General features: G+C 42.1%; 1 protein-coding gene across 1 annotated transcript in view; it reads right to left on the bottom strand.

The window, feature by feature from the left end:
* The window catches only part of phlpp1 (PH domain and leucine rich repeat protein phosphatase 1), a 45,269-nt gene extending 22,906 nt beyond the window's left edge, over nt 1–22,363 (bottom strand). The window contains exon 1 of the mRNA XM_005912676.3: nt 20,443–22,363. Within this exon, the coding sequence (XP_005912738.1) occupies nt 20,443–22,072 (1,630 nt within the window). The 5' untranslated portion in view covers nt 22,073–22,363. The remainder of the gene's footprint in view (nt 1–20,442) is intronic.
* Nucleotides 22,364–24,807: the final 2,444 nt, after the last annotated feature.

Below are 24,807 nucleotides of genomic sequence, written 5' to 3'. Positions count from 1 at the left end.
CCTCTCTGTACCTTTCAGAGATATACACAGGCTGAACTGTGAATGTGCGGTAGTGATAAAAAACAACATAGTGCACAATGGAAATTTTTAGGAAGGTCTCAAGCCCGTTTAAACCGCACAGTTTCATCGTTTTTGTAATGAGTAACCCTTAATTTGTAACTTCGTAATCCTACAAACCGCTCTTTAAAACTTTCCAGATGTTACTGCACAAACCGGTCCAAACAGACAGAAGGGATTGCTTTGGCCTCAGGGACTAAAGAGGTGTTGATGTGTGAAATGTGTCAAGCTGTCCTTTGTGTAAAAAGTGATAAGGAGATGAGGTGGCTGTTTGCATGGGAAATAAGTGTTCCTGCATTATCACTGCGTGACACTAAATTTGCACAAGTGCTTAGAGTTGGGCAAATACAGCATCTGTGTATTCTTACTTACTTTGTGCTGAGCATGAATGTTCTAAATTTCCCTGTTGTCTTAGGGCTCAAGTCTGAATAATTTAAACTTTTAAAGGGAGGCAAAGTTTAATAAAATGTTCAAGGGTCAAAATATGAAACTGTTAAGAATTTAGTTTTTGTTAGATGAGGAAAAAAAGATCCTCCCTCAGCATCATGTACATTATGCAAATGTTATCAGCGTAACATGCTAAACTAATAGGATAAACCTTAAAAATATTAAACATTCTCAATATTAACATGTTAGCGTCGTGAGCCTGTTGAGATATGAGGCCAATATCTTGTAAATTATGTATGATAACATGTTGGCATACATCAAGTGTTATCATGCAATGTTATCATGCTAAGCATATTAACTTAGCATGATAACATGGTAAGCTAATGTGATGATGAGATGAACGTAAAAAACACAAAAATATAGACATTAACATATGTGAGCCTATTAGTACATGGGAACACTATTGTCTACTTTATGTTAGTGTGACAACATACTGTACTACGATTAACCTGAAAAACATTAAGCCAATATTAACTTGTTAGCATTGTGAACTTGTTAGCATATAGGGGCAGTCTCTTATGCTAAGCTAAGCTAACTGGAAAAAGTTTGAGTTAAAAAGTCAAGAAAAAATGCATTTTTAAAACAATATTGTTCTAGTCTAGTTTAAAGCTCGTTTATGAATGCATCAAAAATATTAAAAGCCTAAAATTAATGGGCAATAATGTAAAAGATCGAACTACTGTGGCTAGCATAAAGCTATATTTTTTCTAACATTCTGAATTATTCAGATACCTAGTAATACCTTATAAATCAGAGAAAGAGAGCCTGCTATAAGTATAAAAATGTCATTTTGATGAGTAATCTTTTATAAGGATATTGGATATGATAGGTAGTCTACTGTCTGTGTTCACTTTTTTGTAGTGCTTTAATTACTGGCTCCAGTTTGAGTTACATTCAGCTTCGAGCTCCTGTCTGCTGTCAGTGGACATCCTTCAGTCTTAACAGCACAGCCGAGGTGATGCCCCCTCCCCCCAACAGTAGCACAGCAGAGCCAGAGAGATGAGAACTGGAGTCTAGGGTATTGTAGTGACCCAGGTGCCCATGTGACATCACTCTATCACAACAGAGAGGATGAGGTGGACAATTATTAGTGTGAAGGATGCTGTAAAATTCTGAAAGCTCATTTCTTTTAAACTTGTCACCAAGGAGGGCAACATGCACACACACGCAGACACTACACAAAATATCACTCTCTCAAACTCTCAGTCCAGTGAAACACATCCTGAATCCAAATGAGGTCACAGCCTGCAATATCTTCTCCATCAAACCATTATTACCCTTTGCCCCTGGGAAGAAGGGAACTAAACAGTCCTCTGCTATTAAAGGCATTGTACAACTCCAGTTATCAGGTCATTGCATTACCACCCACCACCTGCAGGGATAATGCCCGGATGCAGAGCAGCACTGGGTAAAGGAAGGGTTGTCTTATCTGAAGATGAATTTGTCTTTAACGCTGCCTTTTTTGTCACTTCGCTTTTGCCCATTTGCACACTCACTTGCACTTCTGCATTTTTAATTTCTAACGTTAGTTAATGCATGCTGGCGAAAGAAAAAAAAAACTCAGTCCACTTAATATCATTCCATATCAGATCATATTAACCTGAGATAAATCAGTACTGAAAGGCAGACGCAATTGCAAATCCAAACGATGTATGAATGTGTAACATGCGCCTGACCGTTGGCACGAGGAGTTATAAAGGCTCAACAAGTGTTTAGCGAATCATCCTGTGCAGCTATTTAAATATTAAATATATAAAGTTTGTGCCTTTAAATAAAAGTAACGCAGTCCTTCAAGCCACCCATTACACTGGTAACATGCTTCATCACGTTATTTAAAAAACACTAAACACCACTTAGGTGCAGTGGATAGAATTGTATTATGGATGCTTCAAATTCAGGTGCTGGCATCAGGGTGAGAGAAAAAAAGATGTTCCCCAGTGATTTCCTGCCAGTGAAAGGGTTGGATACTGACGTACATTTGTGCTCCCCCTCTCTCTTCCCAGCTCCACTCCTGCTGCTGTTATGTAATGAGTGCGTGTTATGAAACCTTACATTGAAATACACAGGCCTCCCGGTCAGCTAGCTCACACATTCATACACAGACACACAAGAGCTGTGGGGATTTTTTTCATTTATTAGCTTTTCTTTTGTATTCAAGTGAATGCATACAGTTTTTTGCATGGGAGCGTGTACTACAAATTAACTGAAAGCATGGGTGTTATGAGTATATGAGTATAATTCCAAGGCTGTGGAAGTTTGTTGGACTCCCAAATTAATTATTAGTATGCTTGTGCATCATCTTTTTCTACAAATGCAGAAAAAGATGAGGGCCAAAAGGCATGTTAAAAAGCATCAATAGTGGAAGCATGGCAATCTAGTATAAGGCAACAGAGAGAACGATGCAAATAAATGGAGCTCTACGGACGGAAAGAAAAGTTGACGCCAACAAGAACAAGATAAAAATGGGCTAAGATGAAGAAGTGAAACGATAATATGGTAAATGGTAAATGGCCTGTATTTGTATAGCGCTTTTCTAGTCCCTAAGGACCCCAAAGCGCTTTACACAACCAGTCATCCACCCATTCACACACACATTCACACACTGGTGATGGCAAGCTACATTGTAGCCACAGCCACCCTGGGGCGCACTGACAGAGGCGAGGCTGCCGGACACTGGCGCCACCGGGCCCTCTGACCACCACCAGTAGGCAACGGGTGAAGTGTCTTGCCCAAGGACACAACGACCGAGACTGTCCAAGCCGGGGCTCGAACCGGCAACCTTCCGATTACAAGGCGAACTCCCAACTCTTGAGCCACGATCGCCCCAATTAACCTAAAATTAACATAATACACAAAAAATCCAAGCATAATAGAAAAGCTGCACTGCATGCTGAATTTGTCCTCTGGTGTGGAAGAGGTTGGCTAAGTAGGGAAATCATAAATTACCAGCAGGTCATGAACGCGTGAGAAACAAACGGGAGGTTGCTAAGCTTTCACACACAAAATAAAGCAAGCCTGCACACGTGTGAACTGAGTTACTGCTGTGTGATAGTAAACTGGCAGGAAAGCCATGGTGTCCAGTTATGTAATGCGTCTCTGTCTTACTTGCTTCTCTCTCTCTCTCTCAAACACACACACACACACACACGATTCACACACACACACACACACACACACACACACACACACACACACACACACACACACACACACACACAGGTTTCAGCTATGTGTGTGCATGCATATGAAATATTTTATAGGACAAGAAGCCCTCAGCAGGACCAAAATTCCTCCTTTTTCCTACACATCTTTCTTCATAAACCTTGTATATATAATGTCAGGTTTCAGTATCTCCAGCTGTTATTCACACTTTGTTTTTTCCTCACTTTCTTCTGTCCAGTGGTTCAGAAGAAACCTGATTTCTAGCCCAGGTTACTCACAGCCTGACCCCTCTCTTGCTCTCTCTCGCTCTCTCTCTTTTTCTTGCAAACCTATAAAAACCATAGCCATCTTTTGAAATATACTGGTACAGGCAGTACCCGAAAGTAAAAAAGAGAATTAAAACAAAAAGAGAGAAATGACTGCATTTATATTAGTGCTTTATTCAGCGCTTCTTTCCATTTACAACCCCAACTAGCCCACCCATCCCCTGGCCCCACCCACAGACCTCCACATGCCAGTGGTCCCTGCAGTGTGTCCTCAGCACAACCTGTGCCATTATGTTCAAGGATACACTGTTGACAGCTATGGGTCACTGCAGTCTGGGCACAGGGTGGCACACACTCATGAATGATGCAGCACTCGCCTTTGGTCTTAACAGCTCTTTGACAAACACATGAGGAAAGCTAGCACACAGGAAATGCATGCACAATGTAACAAAGGCTGACTGCAGTGTAGTATGAAGTTGCAATTAAAGAAAATCCCAAAGCAAAGAAACAACAGCATCTGCCTCGAGGAGTTTTTACTTAAACCCAATATGAACTCAAGCATACATTCACAAGCTCCTTTAGTATGTTGGCTATAATGTTTTATAATTACCATCAGAACTCAGTACACGAGGGGTACCTTAAAATGTGAGATAACATGCTCTTCGGGCTGTGCCAAAAAGTCTAGCAAACAAAGGTTTTCTGTCATAAAAATAAAGGGCTGTTTTTAATCCTGTTCAATTCAATTTTATTTAAATAGTGCCAAATCACAACAACAGTTGCCTCAAGGTGCTTTATAGTGTAAGGTAAAGACGCCACAATAATACAAAGAAAACAGAAGGAAGGAAAAACTCCCTTTTAACAGGAAGAAACTCCAGCAGAACGAGGATCAGGGAGGGCAGACATCTGCCACGACTGGTTGGGGGTGAGCAGATGAAGACAGGACAAAGATATGCTGTGGAAGAGAGTCAGAGATTAATAATATCTAATAATTACATGGAGAGAGGTGTATAAACACATAATGAGTGAAAAAAGTGACTGAAGAAGAAACACTCAATGCATCATGGGAATCCCCCAGCAGCCTAGATTTATTGGAGCATAACTAAGGAGGACTCAGGGTCAGTCACCTGATCCAACCCTAGCCATAGACTTTATCAAAAAGGAAAGTTTGAAGCCTAATCTTAAAAGTAGAGAGGGTGTCTGTCTCCTGAATCCAGATTTTATTTTTTTTTAAACCACAGGAAGGTCTCTCCAAAGCTGCTATTACTGTTTTCACAAGCTGAGAGAGCACTATGTCTCATTAATGACACTTCGGGGAAAAAGCCGAGCATTTGCTGGTTTCTGGCTTCTCAAATGGGCGGTGCATCTTCATTTTACTTTACAAATTATACTCAAGAGGCAAGATGTTTACTGTGGCTACAGTTATGCATGTACAAAAGCAAACAAACCATACAAAGATATTGACCAGGCCTCTAGAAAAGTTTTGAGTGCAAATTTTCTCATCACTGAATCAGAAAAAAAAATGCTCTCCTTTAGGAGCATTATTTTTAAGATTTACCCAAATCATGCAAGAGCTTTCACAGACACACATATTATGTTATCGTTCGCAACACTGGTTGCTCATCAGCGCTAACACTGTGTCACTTCAGCCTCCGCATTCTGTCACTCAGCAGTTGCTAATGGCCTGCATACAGCAGCAGCAGCCTGTTTCTGCTGCACTCTATACAGCCTTGATAAAGTGCAGTGCCTTATACTGTATGTCGGGCTTAAAGAAAGTGAGGTAGGGGTGGGGAGGTGGGTACTGTCATCTTAAGCACAGTACAATAACACCCATCCAAACAGAGAGGTTTAGGCTTACCCACCTCACACTCAACCCCCCTGGGAAGTGCATCAAGGGAGGGTGAAATACGAGAGCTAGGGATGAAGAGACGGCGGCGATAAGGAGCAGGCTGACAACACCTCCTGCTGATACAGAGGCTAAAGAGGCGAGATGAGTATAGTAATTGGTAAGCGAGCGAAGGTTTGATGTTGAGCAAAAGGTTAAAACTGATAGCAGTGGGTTGCACAAGCATGGAGACACACACTCACGCATTTGTGTTTACGTCGGTGACTAATTAGCATACAGGGACTCCCATGTGTTTGTCACCTTGGGCTTCCCTGTTCATTTGTACCACGCATTAATAATGCTGACAGTAATTAAGATGGGACATTTCACATACACTCTCCGATGCGCCACCCTTCTCTTCTCATCATCATGCCACTGCCCTTTTCAGCAAAACTAATATTTCTTCTTTCAAATGGCGAGAAACGAGAAAATAATGGTAATGCGTGGATGACAAACTTGACATTTGGGATATTTACACACACACACACAGTCAAACAGTATGTGGTATAGGCACAGAGCACCATGGCTCTAAAAAGAAAAAAAAAATAACTTCAATAACACCAGAATGAGCCATCAAAGTCAACTGCAGAGTCGAAATCCCCCTCTGCATTTCAGCACGGCCCTCCCGTATTAATGATGATAATAATAATAATCGTACTTCATATCTGTAAGCCACCAATTTAATTAAATTAACAATCTAAAATAGAGGCTTTTAAGTGAGACACCAGAACTTCACTTCCACAGCCTGAAGGCCGTCACAGACGCCCATTAGAAGGAGAAAATTTAAAGGTCACAAAAGAGCAAAACTGCTACAGATAATCAGGTGGATTGTTTGAGTCATGGCAACACTGATGACTGCGATTCCATGACATTTGGAGAGTTCTAAAAAGGCATAAACAACCTACTTGTTAATTTATGGACAGTGTTCATAATGAAGCTCCAAAGGCCTTAAAAAGTTAATGTGACAATAAGTAAAAATCATAATTACAGGAGCAGGAGGATTGCCAACTCTCGGTACATTTATGTATATATTTCACTGTTAACTCCTGCACGGCAGCTAAATCCCTTTTCTCCATATTTTGTTATGACCGAGACTTTGTGTGTGTACCTGCCAGCCACTCGCACATGATGCCTTTAAAACTCAAAGGCTGAAGGCATAATAAAGTGGGCAAATGGATTAATCTGCCTCTAGCGTATGTCAGTTTACAGCCATGTAGGGCTGGGTTATATCATACCGTTCACGGTAATACCGGTGTAATTTTGGGCAACGATAGGAAAATGAAATATCGCGATAGAATATGGGTAAAACGCGCATGCGCAGTGCCTTTGTTTACATACGCACATGGCGGTGACGCAGAATGAGAAGAGCGAAAGTGGATCGTTAAATGAAACAGATGAATCACAATTGGTTTGTAAAAATGCTGCAACTTCAGTGGTGTGGAACTAGTTTAGCTTTCGTCCGTCAGATACACAACAAAGCACTATTTTTGGTAGCGCATGCTAGCGGGCCGTTATTACCGTGTTGTTTGGAAAACACGACACACTTAAAATCAATCCTTTGATTTTTCTGAAAATCGACAGTGCCCCTTATAATCCCATGTGCCTTATGTATGAATTCTGGTTGTGTTTATTGACCTCGAAAACGATTTTATGTGGTACATGTCGCTCGAATCTGTCAAATGTTTTAATACGATTTTGCTAAGCTACAAAGCCGCACCGCTTGATGGATTGTCGGAGCATTACGGCTATCGTAGGCAGGAGCCTCGCGGAGTGATACGTACTGCACTTCAACATAATATTACCGTATTGTGTGTGTATAACCTCTTTTTAAGTTTTGTGGATATTATACATGGTTATGCTGAGGATATATCGGCCAATTTCCACTGGAAATGCCTTTTGGTTAAACTGTCAGCAAGGAATTTGCACTGTTACGTTTTTATATAACTTTAATGCACATAAAAAACTGCTGCTTATTTAAGTGAAAATACATTGATGGGTTTTTTGCACTAATAAAGTTGTGGAGTTGTAAAGTATTTTGTCTAGTGTCAATTATATCGTCAGTTATATCGTTATCGCAAATTTTCAAATGTATATCATGATAAATAGTTTTGGTCATATCGCAAAAAAGGTTGGGAACCGCTGGCTTAAACAACATGGCAATGCAGCTTAACAAGTAAGTATAGATCGTTGTGCTGTAAAATGCTGCACAAAATGCTTTTAGGACAACAGCGATGATCACCATCAACAGATGTGATATTATCGACTGTGTGCACTGAGCATGTGCTACAAATCAAAGTGTAGACAGATTCCTGCTTAGAAAAAAGAGGCAGATTTAAGTGGGCGGCAGCAACATTTTCATACGTGCAGAACTAGAATAGCACTGGAGTGAGCTAGAGACTGGCTGAATACCAGAGCAGTGTACAAAATCATAAAGAAAGCGTGTGTGATTGGTGGGGATTAATATTATGCTCGGCAGACTGAAAACTGCAGGCTGCTTGAGGCTCCTGTCTGAACTTGTTTTTCCTCATATGCAACGTGCCATTTGATAGCAGAGATACACTGAGCTGATGTGTTTTGACCATTACTGCAAGAAAACTGTAAATCAAGCTCAGTTAGCCCTGTCTTTATATGAGCAGTGCATAGTGGCAAAGACAACTTTTTCATTCCTGATTGATTAGCTGTTAAAACAAGCTGAAACACAATCAAATCACTTTCAGTTCCAAGCATTACCTGCGGGTAAACCAGACATACAGATAACAAGATCACTTCTTATAGTAAGTACTTAACCTTTGCCGCCATTTATTATCAGAAGCTATAAATGACCCTCACAGCTTGGCTAAATCTGGCACATATCCACCGAGGTACTGCAAGCATTCAAGTTATTCTGGGATCAAATACATTAAGGGTTGCCATGTTGGCAGCATGGATGTGTGGCGTCACACTAAGAAGGTGCTGGATTTGAATCCACTGGCTGGCTGGGACCCTTCTGTATGGCGTTTTCGTGGTTCGAGTCCTCGGGTACTTTCACCCAAAGTGCTGCACTATGTCCAACAGCATGTCCAACTATGTCCAACAGTATGCTAATTGGTAATTCTAAATTAGCTGTAGGTGTGAATGGTTGTCTGTGTTAGAGCCACAACAGATTGGTGACCTGCATGTGATTTTAAAATAATATAAACATATAAACAAACGTTGAAACTAAGAAATAGTATTGTTGTTGTTGTTTTTTTAATAAACACTTATTTGGTATTTAATATAAGCGAACAGACCCTTTCTGTCCTCTCTGTATGGCTGCTGTTGCAGCTCACTTGGTTGAGCAGGAAAACCACATGCTGAAAGGCTGCAGGTGCAGGTCATTCTCACTACCCTCCTGTCTACTCTCTACTGTGGCTGTCTAAAAATGACCAAGAAATCAAAAACTCTGTATATAAGGGACAACATTTAAAAAGAGTAAAGCTTAGCACAGTCTGCGTGGCTTCTTTTTGAAAATCCCGGACTGGACATCCTCTTATAGAGAAGATAGACCCAATATAGTTCAAAAGCCAGCACCTGCCACTGTATCATAGTATGACATGGATTACTTGCACAGCTGTGAAGGCACCATTAACACTAAACAACATAGTGTAAATACAGAGAGAGCATCTGCATGATGAGTTTTTTAGTGATCTGTTAATTATCTATTGGGGGGTTTTAGCTTTATTAGATAGCGGAGTAAAGATTAGACAGTGAAGCAGGGAGAGAGAGAGCGTGAGGAAGGCATGGGTCAGGCTGCTGTATTTAGCCTTGCAGCACACAAGGCCCTGCTCATATAAGGAAGACCACATTCTGCACGTATCCCAGCAGTATGACTCTCTAGTTACACAATTTGCTGATAAACTGGCCTGACCAGGCCAGGCATCAAAGGAGGCCCAGAACTGCTAACCAGCTGAAACCCCGTATCATCCATTAGCTATCAAAACTGCAGCAACTGCTCTTCTTATTTTCCAAACACAGAAGTGGTGATGCAACACAGTAGTAAACATACCCCTGTCCCAACTTTTCAGGTATTGTCTGCAAGTCACTGCATTTTACAAAGCTGTGCTCAGGCACTAATAAACCAGTGATTTCTGCTTTTTCTCATCCATATTTCTAGCTATTTCTATTAAAAAGCCTACTTTTTTAGATAGGCTACTAAAGCTTGTCCATGAAGACTGCAAGTCAGCAAAGCCAGTTGTTCTTTAATACCAAAGAAGGACAGTCCATGAAGCAATCAGACTCCAGATCTTTGCTTGAAGCCTCAACTAGTCCGACCCAGAGCAGAGAGAGAGGACAGAGACAAGAGAAAGCCTTTCACACCAGTAAATGGACAGAGGGCAAGAATTAAAGGGCTGTGCTCTTGTGATGATGCAGAGGGACAGAACGAGTGAATGAATGAAATTGTGATGTTGTTGCACATTCCCCTGGCCCCACGTGCTCACTTTTCTCTTTCTTCTCATTCTCCCTCCTTCCCCTGTCCTTTTGTTTTGTTTAAAATTTAACAAGGTCTGGAACAGCGAAGGGCTGAAGCGGGCATCCGGGGTGTTTTGGCTCAGCTTCATGTCACATGCAGGGGCCATGTGAACACAGTGGCACTGAGGGAGAGGGAGGAGGGGTGAGGGGGTGCCAGGGTGGGAGGGCAGTGAGGGAGAGAGAGGGAGAGAGCAAGAGAGAAGGGGGGGTAGTGAGAAAACAAAAGAGGGAAAGTCTTTAATCAGAGGAGCTGGGAAAAATAGAAAAGTGGAGGCCAAGTGAGAGTTGATAAAAGACACCAAGTGTTTATGTGAAAGAAACCACAAATGAAACAGGAACTGCTGACAGAATGACACTGGGCAGAATAAGCATGCGCAAGAGAGTAAAATCCACAGGGGAAGGACACGAGAGAAAAGTGAAGGGCAACTTCCTGGTGCAGCAAGTGACGCCTTCACTTTTTTCCAGGACCTGGGTAATTATCAAACTGCACAGCTAACAGAAAGAGACTAGCAAATTGCCCTGCTGATGACTGAGACAGGCTGCACACAGGCCACAGTTTCACCTGTCCATTCTCTAAAGGCTGATGTTGAGCCTTCACCTATACAGACACACCACTATTATACAGTTAGGTCAAGAAATACTTGGAGGGTATACCTATACTGTATGGTTGGACACAATAATATTTAAAATTCTTATTTTAAATACTTGAAACCCATGGACTCAAACAAAAATAAAATAATAAAATAAAGGACTTCCTCTTTTCTGATGCTCTACCAATCCTTTAATGCTGTTTGTTGGCCCCTTTGTGCCAGCAGCTAAAATGCATGCTCAAACATTCACATTGCTAATGTATATCTCTCTGATGCATTTCTTATTTGCATGTATTGCTTCCTCAACAGCATGCAGTGGGTTCACAGCAGCGACTTCAAAAAGCAAATGCTACAGCTAGAATGATGGAATAGACCACACCTGTCTATAAAAAGGGGTCTGAGACAAGCAGTCACTTGAGAAAGAGTTGTGATTCATGAATTTTGACGTAATCCCGTTCAATTAAAGATATAAATGTCACTAAAATATATTTTGATAAACAGTTGAAATGCCAAAAATACATATGAACCTAACTGTTAACACCCAGCGCCTATAACAAATCTTACCTGCATAAATGTTTTGGTAGCTGCTAATGATTCTGTTCAGTTTTGGGAAATGTAACGCATCTGTAATAATCCAACTGGGACAAACTGAAATTGTTACACTACTTATTTTGATATTCTAAACACCAAATAGTGAAAGAACGACAGTAACCTGTTCTATTAACTCTTAGATGTGTTTCTGGCCAATTAATGAATGCCAGTAAATTATTCACTTTCCTTTAAGATGTTCTTTTCGTTAACTATCCAGTTTTATCAAATAGTTACAATTTGTTTCTTTCTGTCTGGTGTTTGGTGAAAGGCAGGTGGCACTGAGTGGGTTTTTGGTGTATCCCACCTGGATACAGGGACTGCTTTGGAGCAAACAGCGCAATTAAAGCTATAAGAATAAATTAAAAACACTATGGCCAAGTGTGATCAGATTAAAAGAAGAATGGAGAGCTATGGATATAACATTTTCGAATTTTAAGTATAATATCTGTGCATGTGTCTTGTGCAGTAATCATGCAAATCTGTTCCAGTAAATCACTGGCGTGTGGTGGCATCCTTCTTGTTTTTTAATAACCTTTCTTTCTTCATTCGCTCACCAATGAGGAAGTACTTTCATTGTGCTTCAGCATTTTTTTGAGAGAGATGAACTTCAAAATAGGTCAGTTCATATCAACAGATATGTTGTTGATATGAAATGACAACTCTGTCCACTTTCTATTAGAGCAAAGTCCAAAGAAATGAGCTCAGCTCCACCCAAACACACCTTATCTAACTGTGTCCAGATGACACATACAAAGATTCAAAGACCGCCTGGTAACTTTCTTTACACAATAATGTTTGCAAAACATTCTACCTCCTTAGCTTTTTCTGATCCGTTTCTACAAAGCAGGAAAATGTATCAATACAGAGCCACCACAAAAAGCAAAGAGATCCTATCTTTTCTTCTAGTGAAAACAAAAAGCTAAGACACTGGATTTTCAAACACAAAGCAAGCTACCCTGTCTGGAGACGTGGGCTTTGTAAAACAAATCAGTCTAAGCACCACTGGAGTGGTGGTATTTAAAGAAACATCCAAATTGATACAGTTCTGTCCAGTAGACTAGCAGGCAAGCAGGCCGCTTTTTTTGGGCCTCTTTAATGCTGAGAGTTGCAGATGTTGTTGGGTATTAGGCTATGCTGCTGCTGATCAAAGCTGCATAAAGTCAGCCCCTGCTGGCCGGCTTCTAATCCCCCGCTCATGGATGTGGTCGGGGCCAGGGGCTGGTGCTCAGCTCGGGGACAGTCAGCCGAGCCCGTGACCCTCCCGAAGGGGGAACCCTTTCATTGCTTTTTGTTTGGTGAACATCGACTATTCCAAACCTCCGAGATTTCCGGGGAGCATTTGGCAAGGGCAGCTTGACAGACAGCTAAGAGGATGGGCTTCTCCCACAGGGCAGGAAAAGCTGCTGCCCTTCCCAACCCCCTTTCCCAATTCCCTATCAAAGATGTGCCGGCTGGCAGACAACAGTGACATATCAGCATGACATTGCTCAGCCTAGATTCAACTGTTTACAAAGGCACTTTCAGCTGCATACAACCCTGTTTCTTTTTTACTTACAGTGTTTACACAGTGGGCATGCTATATACCCAAGCAAGCAAATCCACGCACGGAGACAGCAATCAGACAGAGACTTTTAAGCGTCTAAAAGCAATGATGTTAGCTGTTGGTTTTTGTCATTTATTAATAAGACAACCAGGAGGGTGACCACTAATTGTCAGAATGAAAAGCAATAAGCAAGGAAAGGGTAGAGATATGGGAAGATAAATGCAAACTGTCAGATGGTGTGAGGGAGGAGGAGATGCGAGAAAAGATAGCGAGAGGAAAGGGAGGAGGATCGATCATGAGAGAAATTGAGAGAGGGAGGATGATTCGGCGTGAGAGGAGAGAAGGGGAGGGTGGTGGATGTCAGCCAAGAAGGCAATCTATATTAGACAGAACACAGTTCCCCTTGCTTTAACTGCTACAAGCTGACACCACCATCCTCTCCAAGTCTGCCTCAATAGACACACACGTGAATCCTCCGAGATACTAACATCCAGCTCAGCACTGAGACTCTATGGTCACTATTCGTTTAAGAGCGCTTGTGCACGTGCGGCTCGCATGTGAACAAAAGTAAAATGCATACAGTAAATCTATTCTTTGATCGCTCAGTTTTCTCTTGGGCACACGGATACACTAGCGAAAGCCAGAAAAACCTCAGCGCACACCAACACATGCGTATTGGATTTGAGCTCTGGAACGTGTGAAATCTGGTTACACAATTACATAATGACTCAGCAATGGGCCATTTAGAAAGACCATTAGCTGTCAGGCGAGAACGTGAATGTGAGGAAGGATGAGGCAGCCCCAGTGCCTCACTTCTGCAGAGATGATGCAGGAGCCTTTACACACACGGAGATCCTTTGGTTCGGCTGCGTTTTATAGGTTTAAGTGAAAGCGACACTTGAATATTGCAAATGATCAACATCGCCGAGCACCAATAAAACATCATTTGAATAACAAAATTCACCCAAAGTAAACCGCTGGAAGGCATCCTCCTACTGTTATTATGATAACCAGTAATCGTTCATAAAAACAAAAAAACAAAACAATGACAAGAATCGCGCAGACTGTCCTCCTTCTGCCTTTGAAAATGTTTTCATAGAAATGCAAGTGTGAGTGTGGGAGCAATCTGGCGCGCTGACTGTACGAAGGGAGCAACGTGGCACTGACAAGACAGAGTGAGTGGTTTTCTGCTTGATAGCTGCCACAGAGCCTGCTGGAGAAAGCTGGGAGCTTCATTAAGCCTTTAAACCCTGCACAGTCCTTTAAGTCATCACGTCACTAGCCGCTGCCGCCTCAGAGAGGCCCCTGAGGTAACAGTGGAAATATACTGTCCTGAAAAGAGATTTCACAAAGCTTTGAGAGTAGTCAAACTATTGCAATCTTCATGAAATGTTAACATGTTCCTCACACCGTAGGCAACAATCTGCCCAAGATTCCACCGAGACTTTATTAGCATATGATAAATATAATAATAGAAAGCTACAAATCTTTTAAAGATGTGTAAGAAGAGTGACAAATTCAAGGGCAGCTGAGTGTGAACACTTGCCCCCCACACACCTCTACAACAAGAGGTGGTGGCTCTGCTTTGCTTTAGGAGGCCATGGATCATTTGAGTCCACTTGTATCAGAGGGGGAAAAAAGTTGTTCTAAGTGATCACTTTCAACTTTTTACATCAAGAGCAGGAGTGGTCTCTTACAGGATGACTGTGCCCACATACAAACCACATGAGGGGTCACTGAAGAGTTTGATGAGCATGAAAATTAAATGATTAATATGCTATGCATACCAGCTGAAAATGCACGAGAGACTTTGGACCAGAGTGTTAACTTTCTTCACCTCCTTCACTAAAACACTCTACATCAGAATATCTTTTGAAAGAAACTGGTGATCAGTGCCAAGGTACATTGGTTCTGGTGGCATGCAGGGGTTCAACACATGTGCGTACCAAAATGAAAAGAGGTGATGACCTGATAACAACTATCAAAATTTGGAAAAATGACATATAACAGTTCAAGCTGATCTCACAGCACATTTTTTAATGTTTGTAATGACAAATTTCCCAACATTATTTGGTGTCCCTGAACATGACTGGTGGTGGAGGAGTAAGTCATTCTTGACTTTCACACCAGAGACCCATACATTTCTTCACACAACATTTGTAGGGTATGTGTTACAGATATGTCATATGGTTATGTTTAGATTTAGCTATTAAAAACTACTTGGTTAAGGTTAGGCATTAATAATAATTTTTTAAAAAGTGGTTTGGGCTGAAATACAACAGTTGCCACAGCTTTTAGAGCTTTGTTTTCCTGGTTGCCATGGTGTCACATGCTCTTTCTGTACAACAAAAAGAAAAAACTGCAAATCTGACACAAAATATATTTCATATTGAAATGCATTAATTACAGAATTTGTGTCCATGAACAAACACACACACACACACACACAGGCAAAGACATTTTCCTGACTATTAGACATGTTACCAAGAGACTGAGCAGGATTTTCCTTTACAAAGCAAAGAAGTCTCTTTAGGAAAATGTATGGCGGCAAAAGAATTGGGCTCAATTAATCTGACACTTTGTTCATATATTGTTTGTTATTTTAGGCACCAAAGCTCCTTGGCTAGGTAAAAGGAAAAATGATAGCAGTTTGGGGTAAGGGAAACCTTTTTACAACAGGCCACCTGCTCATACTCTAGATTTAATTTTTTCCTATGTGCTTTAGTTAGTAAAATTACATTTATAGTTCTCAGATTGTCTGTTACACATCTCTCAGCATGAACAGGACACGCAAACACAGAGGAAAAACTAAAAAATAAACAGTTGTGGAACTTCGAAGGCTTGTGTTGAAAAGGTCCGGATAAGTGCAGAAAACCCCCCCTCCCCCTTTAAACAAAGCTTTCTGTAAGACGCTGAAGGAATATTACTGCCATTTTTAGATGCAGTGGAATTAACCCAGGTGATGACAAAAATGCAGAATATGTGCAGTGTTAGCCTTGGCCTTGTAGCTAGATCCCAAAGCAATAAAGTAGTCAAGTTATTGCCCGAATGTTGCAAGTAAACACCTGAATATCAGTGAGGCCATGTTTCAGTTGGTCTTGAGGGTTTGCAAAAATAAACTGAAATGAAAAATAAAAATGTTACATTTCATTAAAATTGTGGACTATAAAATGCCATTGTGAAAAACCAATATTACTCAGATTACAACGTTAACGGCTACCATAAACCTGCAAAGCTACAAACATTTTTAATCAGGAAGATATTGTGTTTCATAAAACCAGAGTCATTATTGGTATTATCTCTGCTTTTATTAGTTCTTCATGGCTGATTCTTCCTGCCAATTTCACCTTCCTGGCGCACAATGACGACATGGGAATTACCTGAAAATTGGGTGCAGTGTGCTGAAACGGCTACCAAAACTGACTTCCACAGAAGCTTGAGCTATGAACCAGCATGGAACTGAAAGGAATTAATACCTTTATAGTTTCTAGGCCCGTGGTCATTAATTTCACTCGTAAGGCACACCAAATCTTCCCACTTCAGACCTACAGGAAACTGCTTTTCAAACATTTCAACTTTAATAGAGTAAGAAGTAGAGCTCACAAAAAGTAGCTGGTATGCTTAAGTGCATAGATGAGAGTGTTTGCGACGCCGCGTAGGCTAATGAATCTAAATAATTTAGCATGCTGCTTTGGTTTAGTTAAGAACTTCAGGCTCTTTGCCTCTAGAGAAACCCTGTGCCAGTGTGTGCATGTTAGGGTTCAGTATGCCATTTCTCTTTAAAACAAGTCTACACATACACACACACACACACACACACACACGCATATCTAGAGAGAGACAAACACTACTACCTCTGGGTAATGGAAAAGAAGCACCCCAGTAGGGGGTAGGTAACTTCATTAGCTTGCTGGACTGGAGATTTGCAGTCATCAGAGAAGAAACTGGGTTACAGAGTAACACTGAAAAAATATAATGTTTTAATCTGAAATATTACAATTTTTACTAAACCGCACCGTTGATTAACAGAGAACTTCTGTTTGCTTGCTAAGCGATGATGCATCAGCCCTGTTTCCAGGTCAAAGCATCTACTGCATTGACTGAGGCTGTTGTCTTTTCAACATGTTGTAATGCTTTGCGCCTTGTTTTATTTAATAAAACAATTTCCCTCAAAATAATAAGTGTTCATTCTCTAGATCTCCAGCTTTCAGATAGCACTACTTATATGCTATCTGAAACCTTTAACATGCCTTTTATAAGGCTCACAGTCTCCTGAACACCAAATATTTAAATGCTTAAATATTTAAGATGGGCTCATCTGAAATGTTTTCTTGGCTTATGTTTACCATATGATGGTGTTTATCTCCTTCCTCTAAACACGACTTCACTAACCCTCCAAATGTCCATCTTTCTTTATGTCTAAAGTGATAGCAATGTCTGTTTTAGTTTTTCTTTAGAAACAAGAATAAAAGCAGAATGTAGTTTATCATCTTTAGATGAATAGTAGATAGCTAACACTGATAACTAGTGTAACCAACTACTTTACATTTAAAAAGATAGACCACCAAAAAGCATGACTGGTACAGACTGTTTTGCTACATGGCTCACAGCTAGGAAGGTATCCATCACCAACATTTTCAAGAGCAATAATTAAAGAATAAATATTTGTGTATTCTTTATCGAAAAAGTTTCTAGAATGGTAATACAAGAAGAATGATAAATAGATAGATCAGAGATCCACCAAACATGTGCTCCAGGGAGGCACTGCCTCTCGAGTTCAAAGGAATTTATTCTCAAAAAGATGAGACACTTTGCTATCTGTGATAGAGTTTTACAGTAGTCGGGGCTTAGACAGCTCTCTCTCTTTCTCACACACACACACACACACACACACACACACACACACACACACACACACACACACACACAGAAGTGGCAATAACATGCAAACCAAAGCAGATACATATTTTTCTTGACTCCACTAAACTTTAGTTTAATAATAAGTCCAAGTGGCCTTTAAATTGTGTGTATTTTCTGTATTTTTTAAATAATTTTTTTCCCTTATACTCAAATTCTAATAAAGCTGGCTTGGCATTACAAGAGACTCCTGTGTGAGCAGCTCTGAAAGGATCACTCATCAGCCTTCCAAAGAGGACAGCAGCCCTTTGATCTAGTCAGCCTATATGTGTGTGCTTGTGTGTCTAGTAGGGCAAAGTGAGTTTTCTCATTTGACCACTGCAGAGTCTGTGTTCTCAAAGCATGACCTGACCCCTTCCAAGTCAAACTGGTCTCTGGATTGTCCAAAGGATCTATCGAGATGCTCCATGGCAACTCCTCGACTTAACAGCCCCTTCCCATCATTCTCCTGCTTCCCTAATCATGCAGAGTTGCTGAGTACTTCATATGTCACTCTTATTAAAAATATAGCACAGCATAGCGGCTGCTCTCATACTTAATATCTAGGTTACGATTAAAAGTGCATAGAGCTTGTACTGTGCAACAGCGTGAGAAAACATAGTTTGGATACTAAACTTCCTGTATCAAAGGCCACTCTGCATGACCAGACACATAAAACAAAAAGGTCTTCAGTGTGACTGAGGCCTACAGCTGTGGCAGCTGTGGCTGAGATTCAGCCAACAAGTCAGCTGGGGCTAGTCCGATCGCCACTATCTGAGAGAAAAAAAAGCCATTCGAAGACAGCTCAACATGTGTCAGCGCAGAATTCCTTCATACATCCCATCCCCCTCAGCCCTCTCATTCCCTTCTGTAGAAGACGTGCCTGACATTCTAGAGGAGCCAGCGTACATTCCTCACGTGCTTCAGCGCAGTAAGGAAACAGTGGAAGAGCGGGCTAGTAAAGTCCCAAGGGCATCAGCACTGCTCTCTCTTTACAGTGCATCCCTGTGTGTGTGTGTGTGTGTGTGTGTGTGTGTGTGTGTGTGTGTGTGTGTGTAGTGCTCTTCAATGTCGTTCTACATGTGGCTGGACAAGCGGCAAGCCTCATTTGCAGACTTCAGCCTGGGTGTTGTTGAGTGGCACTTTGTGTGGTGGTGGTGGTGGGGGCGTGCCGGGGAGAGCTCAGGTGATCGTAGTTAAGCTGTCTCACATGAGATGTGGAGGCGTCACCATCAGAGGGCCGTGAGGGCTTCCTCTGCCGGCAGTTAACAGCTGCTGTTTGCTACTGGCTCATCTCAGATGACTGCACAGGCTCATGTAGGATTTGATTTGTTATTTTCTCTAAATGGGCATTGATTAAGGAGTCCCAGTATGCACGCTTGTACAGCCTTCCATGTAATTAAATAATCCTAGCAATCGGAAACAATTGGTTCTATGGCCATTTTCAGCTTCTTATTAAATAACTTCTGTTTCAGCAGCCTCCAGGGACAGGAAGCTACAGAGCATTACAGTTTGCACACTTCAGACCAGTTTCCTCAACTGTCCTCATTCAACTCACATTATCACCCCTCAACCACCACCGCCACCCACACACTCGACTTCCCACAGCAGCAAACAGCAATAGCAGCGGTGGTGGAGGCAGTGGCATGGTGAAGAAAAGGGCTTCCTGAGCTTTGGAGAAGCACGTTAACCCAGCTTGGCAAGCAGTTAGTTAGTGTGACAGTAGCTGTGCTGGATGCCAGTAGGACAGGCAGTGTGCAGCATCTCAATGACCAGAATTCACAGAGTCCACAGAGAGGGTTTATGGTCTTCCCAGCCATACCGCTCCCACCCCTATTCTCCATCCAACCAAAAAGGAATTCAGGCTTTTCATTAGGATGATAATGGGGCAAAAGCCGGAAAGGGCCCCCATGTCTGAGCACCATAAGTTGTGGTGATGGCTTTGTAGCCAATGGCATGTGTGTCCATGGGAGCAAAGTGTGCTGCTACAGGCCAACAAAGATAGCTGAAGCTGGAAGAAGCAACAAAAACAAAAACAAACAAAGACTGTAATGCAAGGTAGATCTGTAAAATCAACATCCTTCTGGAACGTGACCTCACTTTGACCCATTAATGCAAGCACACGGATAACCTGAACATAGCAACCCATCACTGGGAAAAAGGCTTAGTCTATCAGACCTTTAATAATGACCCTCTAAAACTGTTGTCGCAGTTATCAGGTTTTGTGCTGCACTCATACTGCACAAGCTCATCCTGTGAAAATATTATCCTGCCTCTGCAAAAAGGATATGGTGTCATACCATACAAATGCCTGAATCCACCAGATTCATTCTTTCACAGGTTAACAACCTGTTCCAAGCACTACAACATTACGGATCTCTACTCCAAACAACAAAGGCTTCATATAAAGGCCTCAGTAACTGTCAGAATGAGCAAAACACACATGGATCGCAATAGGATGATATTATAATGATATTAGTCATATTACACATGTATACACAGACACGTAGTTTCATTTACCTGCATAAAAACGTAACAAGGAGCCAATTTCTGTGTTAAGCCCCTCCTCCTGAACTCTCCACGGGTTCTTAAATCCAAGCTTAAAGAGAAAGTCATTCTGGATCTGCAGAGGCCTCTCATCTGGGCTAAGCCTCCTAACAGCTTCACCATGCAGCTGAACATAGAGTGTGGGGCTGGAATTATAAGAATCTCCATTCTGGTGTGCTGTGAGCCCTGTTTTTACGGCCCCCTGGCCACAGTCCGGATCTTGGATGTCAGGTGTGTTACCTGTAGAACCAGCTCTTGACAATGAGCCGGAACTACTGCTGGGTGGGAGGCTGCCCAGACTGTGTGGGCTGAGTCTGCTATCTGGCCCCACGTCGCTTGTCACGTCGCTTAAATGTCCCACGTTGCACTGCTTGTAGTTGGCAGTGACAGCAGTGATGCCATTAGTATGATGCTGGGAGATGGGGTCCATACTTGAGCTAGATGCTGGACAGTCGAGTTCCAGTTCGTCTGACGAGCTCCCGTACATGTCATGGCCCTCTGTGGCACTATCAAAGGAGGGACTGAGGATGGATGCCTCAGTTCCCAGGATCATGTCATCACTCAGGGAGTCCCTGTGTTCACTGAGGCGGGCCCCGGAGCTCAGGTCGTCAAATGCACTGCTTTCCACATCTGAGCCAGAGTTTAATCCATAACTGTCCACACCGTTCCTGTGCTCCGAATCATCGTCATTGGGGGTATCCATGTTAGAGTTAGAATTCAAGTCTGACAGCGAACAGGTTATGTTGTCTTCTGACTCCGGGGTGAAAAGTTTTCCATCAACGTCCTGTTGCTTTTGCCTGACATCTGCGTTCTCCATGAGGAGAAGTCTCAACCTGTCATTTGGACGGGTTCTTAAATCTGTGGTTTCCAGTGGGGTCAGGTGGCTGCATTTTATACTCGAGTCTTCTTTTACCTTGTCCTGATTATCATTATATTCATAATTCATGTTACAGTTCCCATTTTGGTCCGTCTTGGAGGCGTCTTTACAAAAAATGCGCATTACAGAGCTCGACTTGCTGGAGAGTTTACTCAGTCGGAGGGCCACCTCGCCGGCTGTGGTGTCCATAGTGCAAAGCACCGGCCTGGGATACGAGGGCGTCAGTCTGTCGTGGACGTGTATGGCGCCCCGGTGGAGATCTGCTCTCACCCACTCGCGATCTGCGGACTGCAGCTGCATGTTCTGTCGGTGCTTCATCAGAGTCTTCCTATCCAGACTTCGAGTATGTAAAGACGCAGAGGACAGGGCCGAGTTCATCTTCGCGCCGCAAGCGGCGGTGACAGCTGAGGTGGTAGTGGTGGCTGCAGCTGCAGCTGAGAGGTTCCTCTTCAAGCGCCTCCGTCGCAACAGGAGCGAGCTGGAGTTGCTGGATGAGCTCCGGCCATTAGACGCCACGGCTCGGTTTGACGCACTAGTCCCCGCTGTAGAGGCGGAATGAGAAAGGCTATTCCCGTTCTTTGCCTCAGCGCGGGAGGGTGCCAAACATCCACCGCCATCATCCGCTGGAGTCCCCTGGGCGACAGACAGTCCGCTGGGCTTCTTCATTAACTTGGTCGCGCCTCCATCTGACGCGCCATCCTCAGCGACAGCCTGTACACTTTCCATCCCTGCCAATGAAAAGTCCCCCGCTCTAAATAAATAACGGTGCGCACTTGGTTATGCCTAAAAGCTCTACATTTAAAAGCCCGAATACGTGCCCGCCGCGCTAAATGTCCGCCAACTGGGCGGTGTTGCTGAGTTATTCCACTAGTAGTCATTCACTCCTCGCCTTCCTTTCCCTGTCGGAGTCTCCTCCGCTGCTCCCAAAAAACATCTTACTGATTAAATTCGCTGAGAAAGAGGCTGGGCGAGCAGGGACAGATCAGGGCGGAGACGTGACTGTGCGTCCCATTTGGACCAAAACACAGCGCTAGAATATGAAATGAACGTCGGCCGACCTCCTACGCAAATACCGACTAATATATATTCATGAGGAGGACACAAGATGGGGGTCGCTAACAACAACGCGGTGAATTGTGGGAAGAGTATTGCGCTAGCTAGCGTCTTGTAGTCGCCGCTGCCGGGACGAAACTGTTAAAAAAATACATTTCCCAGCAAGCCTTTTTGCACTTTCAGTCAAGTGAGGCGGCGAACAGTTGAGAGGCGTAAACATAGCGCCTATAAAATGTTTGGTGTTGCGTTACAGGAGCACGTCCTGTGTTTACTGTGGCGAACTCACCCTTTGCTACTTGTACGCTAACAGCGAGTAAAACTGTAAGACGCAGTCACACAGTGAGTTGTCAATGTCAACTGTTGAATATGTGAGGAAACTTTCAACTGTTGTCGAGGATTCCTTGCACATTGGCTAGCTTACACGGCGGTCATTTATCTTAAAAATAAAAGAGAAAGTTTTTGTTATGCTACAAGGTTAAACTAAGCCTCGCTGTAGGTCTAAATGTTTTAGATAAGTGGTGACGAAGCAAATAACTTCGGCACCATCTCATCAGGACGCCATTTCACAAGGCTCAGTGTACGTCGACTTATTCTGTTGTATTTTCCGCCATCTAGTGGAGCGTTGAGGCCACAGCGAGCCTTACTGTACCAGACAGACTACTTGTTCACATTCTGCTGCATATATTACGGCAGTATAAAGTCACACAATGTAATTTGGTTTAAAAAACTACGTTTTACCTGTGTGGAATTAAAGATCCTGCAAAAAAAAAAAGACTAAAAATATTATGTTATTAACGTCTACTGCTTAGGAGGAGTGGTTATTCGTTTGAATAACCATACATATTCAAATAGAAAATGGTATTTTTACATATCGGAAGTCTCAATGCTTAAAGGATTATAGTTTATTTAAACTGTCAACTTTGTTAGGATCAACCATTCCTTAAGGCAAATATCTAATCAGCTAATCACATGGCAGTAATTCAGTGCATTCAGGCATGTTTATATGGTCAAGATGACCTGCTGAAGTTCAAACAGAGCGTCAGGATGGGGAAGAAAGTAATTTAAGCAGCTTTGAACAAGGCATGGTTGTTGGTGCCAGATGGGCTGATCTGAGTATTTCAGAGATTGTTTATCTAAACTGTGTCTGTCTCTATATGTTTGCCTTGTAACAGACTGGCGACTTGTCCAGGATGTAACCTGCCTGTCTGTGCATGTTAGCTGGGATAGGCACCAGCCCCCCTACGGCCCTGAATTTTGGTAAGCAGAACAAGATGACTGGATTACCTACTAGGATATTCCCTCATACTCATCTCCAGGGTTTGTTGATGCCAAAGGAGAATACCCAGGCTGGTCTGCACTAACAGGAAGGCAGCAGTAACTCAAACAATTGTTGCAACCAACATATTCAGAAAAGCATCTCTGAATGTGAACATGTTGAACCTAGATGCAGATGAGCTACAGTAGCAGAAGAGCCCATTGGGTGAGACTCCAGTCAGCTAAGAACAGGAAATGGAGGCTATAGTTAACTAACAATGTTCCCTGGTTTGATGATGTATATTTAACTTGTGAGACAAAACCTTTAATGTTGCATTTAAATGGCTCTCCAATTTCATTTCTTCCTCCTTTAAAAAAAAGGGCCCTTCCCCTGTATTCATAAGGAATTACCAAATGGCCCAAACCTGATTTGTAATATTCTAAACTGACTATTTTAAACCTGAATTGAGAATGTAAATTAGTCTCAATAGGGAAGTTTACTGGATCATAAGAAGAAGGCTCTGAAATGTAAATACTATTAGTAAACATTTCTATCAATAAAACATAAGCACAATTTTTACTGTATATACACTAAGTTAGTAACAGCCAAAGAAGAGTGTGTTTTAGTGATCTCAGACTGTAATTACTACAAGGTTAAAGAACAAGCCTAAAATATGTACAAAAATAATAATGCATACAAAGTAAATGCATTCAGAAATGGAGTTTAATTGGCATGATGTATCCTTTACATAGTATTCTGTAGATTAAAAATGGGGGGGGAAAGAGGACTGCATTCAGTTTTTGTTCAGTTGCTCCACAGACATGTAAAAGGAATCAGATTATTGCTGACATCATGTTCCTTGATTCCAGCAAAATGGAAAAACCTCATGCTCAGCCCGTTGGCTCAGGTTGTTACTAAAGAGCTGAAAATGAGAACTGGAGTGTATTTTTAATATAAATTCCTCCCTATTCCTACTATGCTTGTACTGAACCTCTGGACTTAAAAACATGAAAGAACATGTTGAGATGGCTGAATTATACAGAAGCTGCTCCCAACACGAAATACCACAAATATTAAAGTGTTTGCAATTAGATGATCCATTGACATTTTAATATTTAAAAAAAAAAAAAGGAGGGGGGGGGGGCAAGAAAAA

Source organism: Haplochromis burtoni, unplaced genomic scaffold (genome assembly GCF_018398535.1).
Source record: "Haplochromis burtoni strain Fernald_Lab_line unplaced genomic scaffold, NCSU_Asbu1 Contig_3, whole genome shotgun sequence".
In the NCBI taxonomy this organism is placed as follows: domain Eukaryota; kingdom Metazoa; phylum Chordata; class Actinopteri; order Cichliformes; family Cichlidae; genus Haplochromis; species Haplochromis burtoni.
This window is presented reverse-complemented; position numbering and strand designations above follow the sequence as displayed.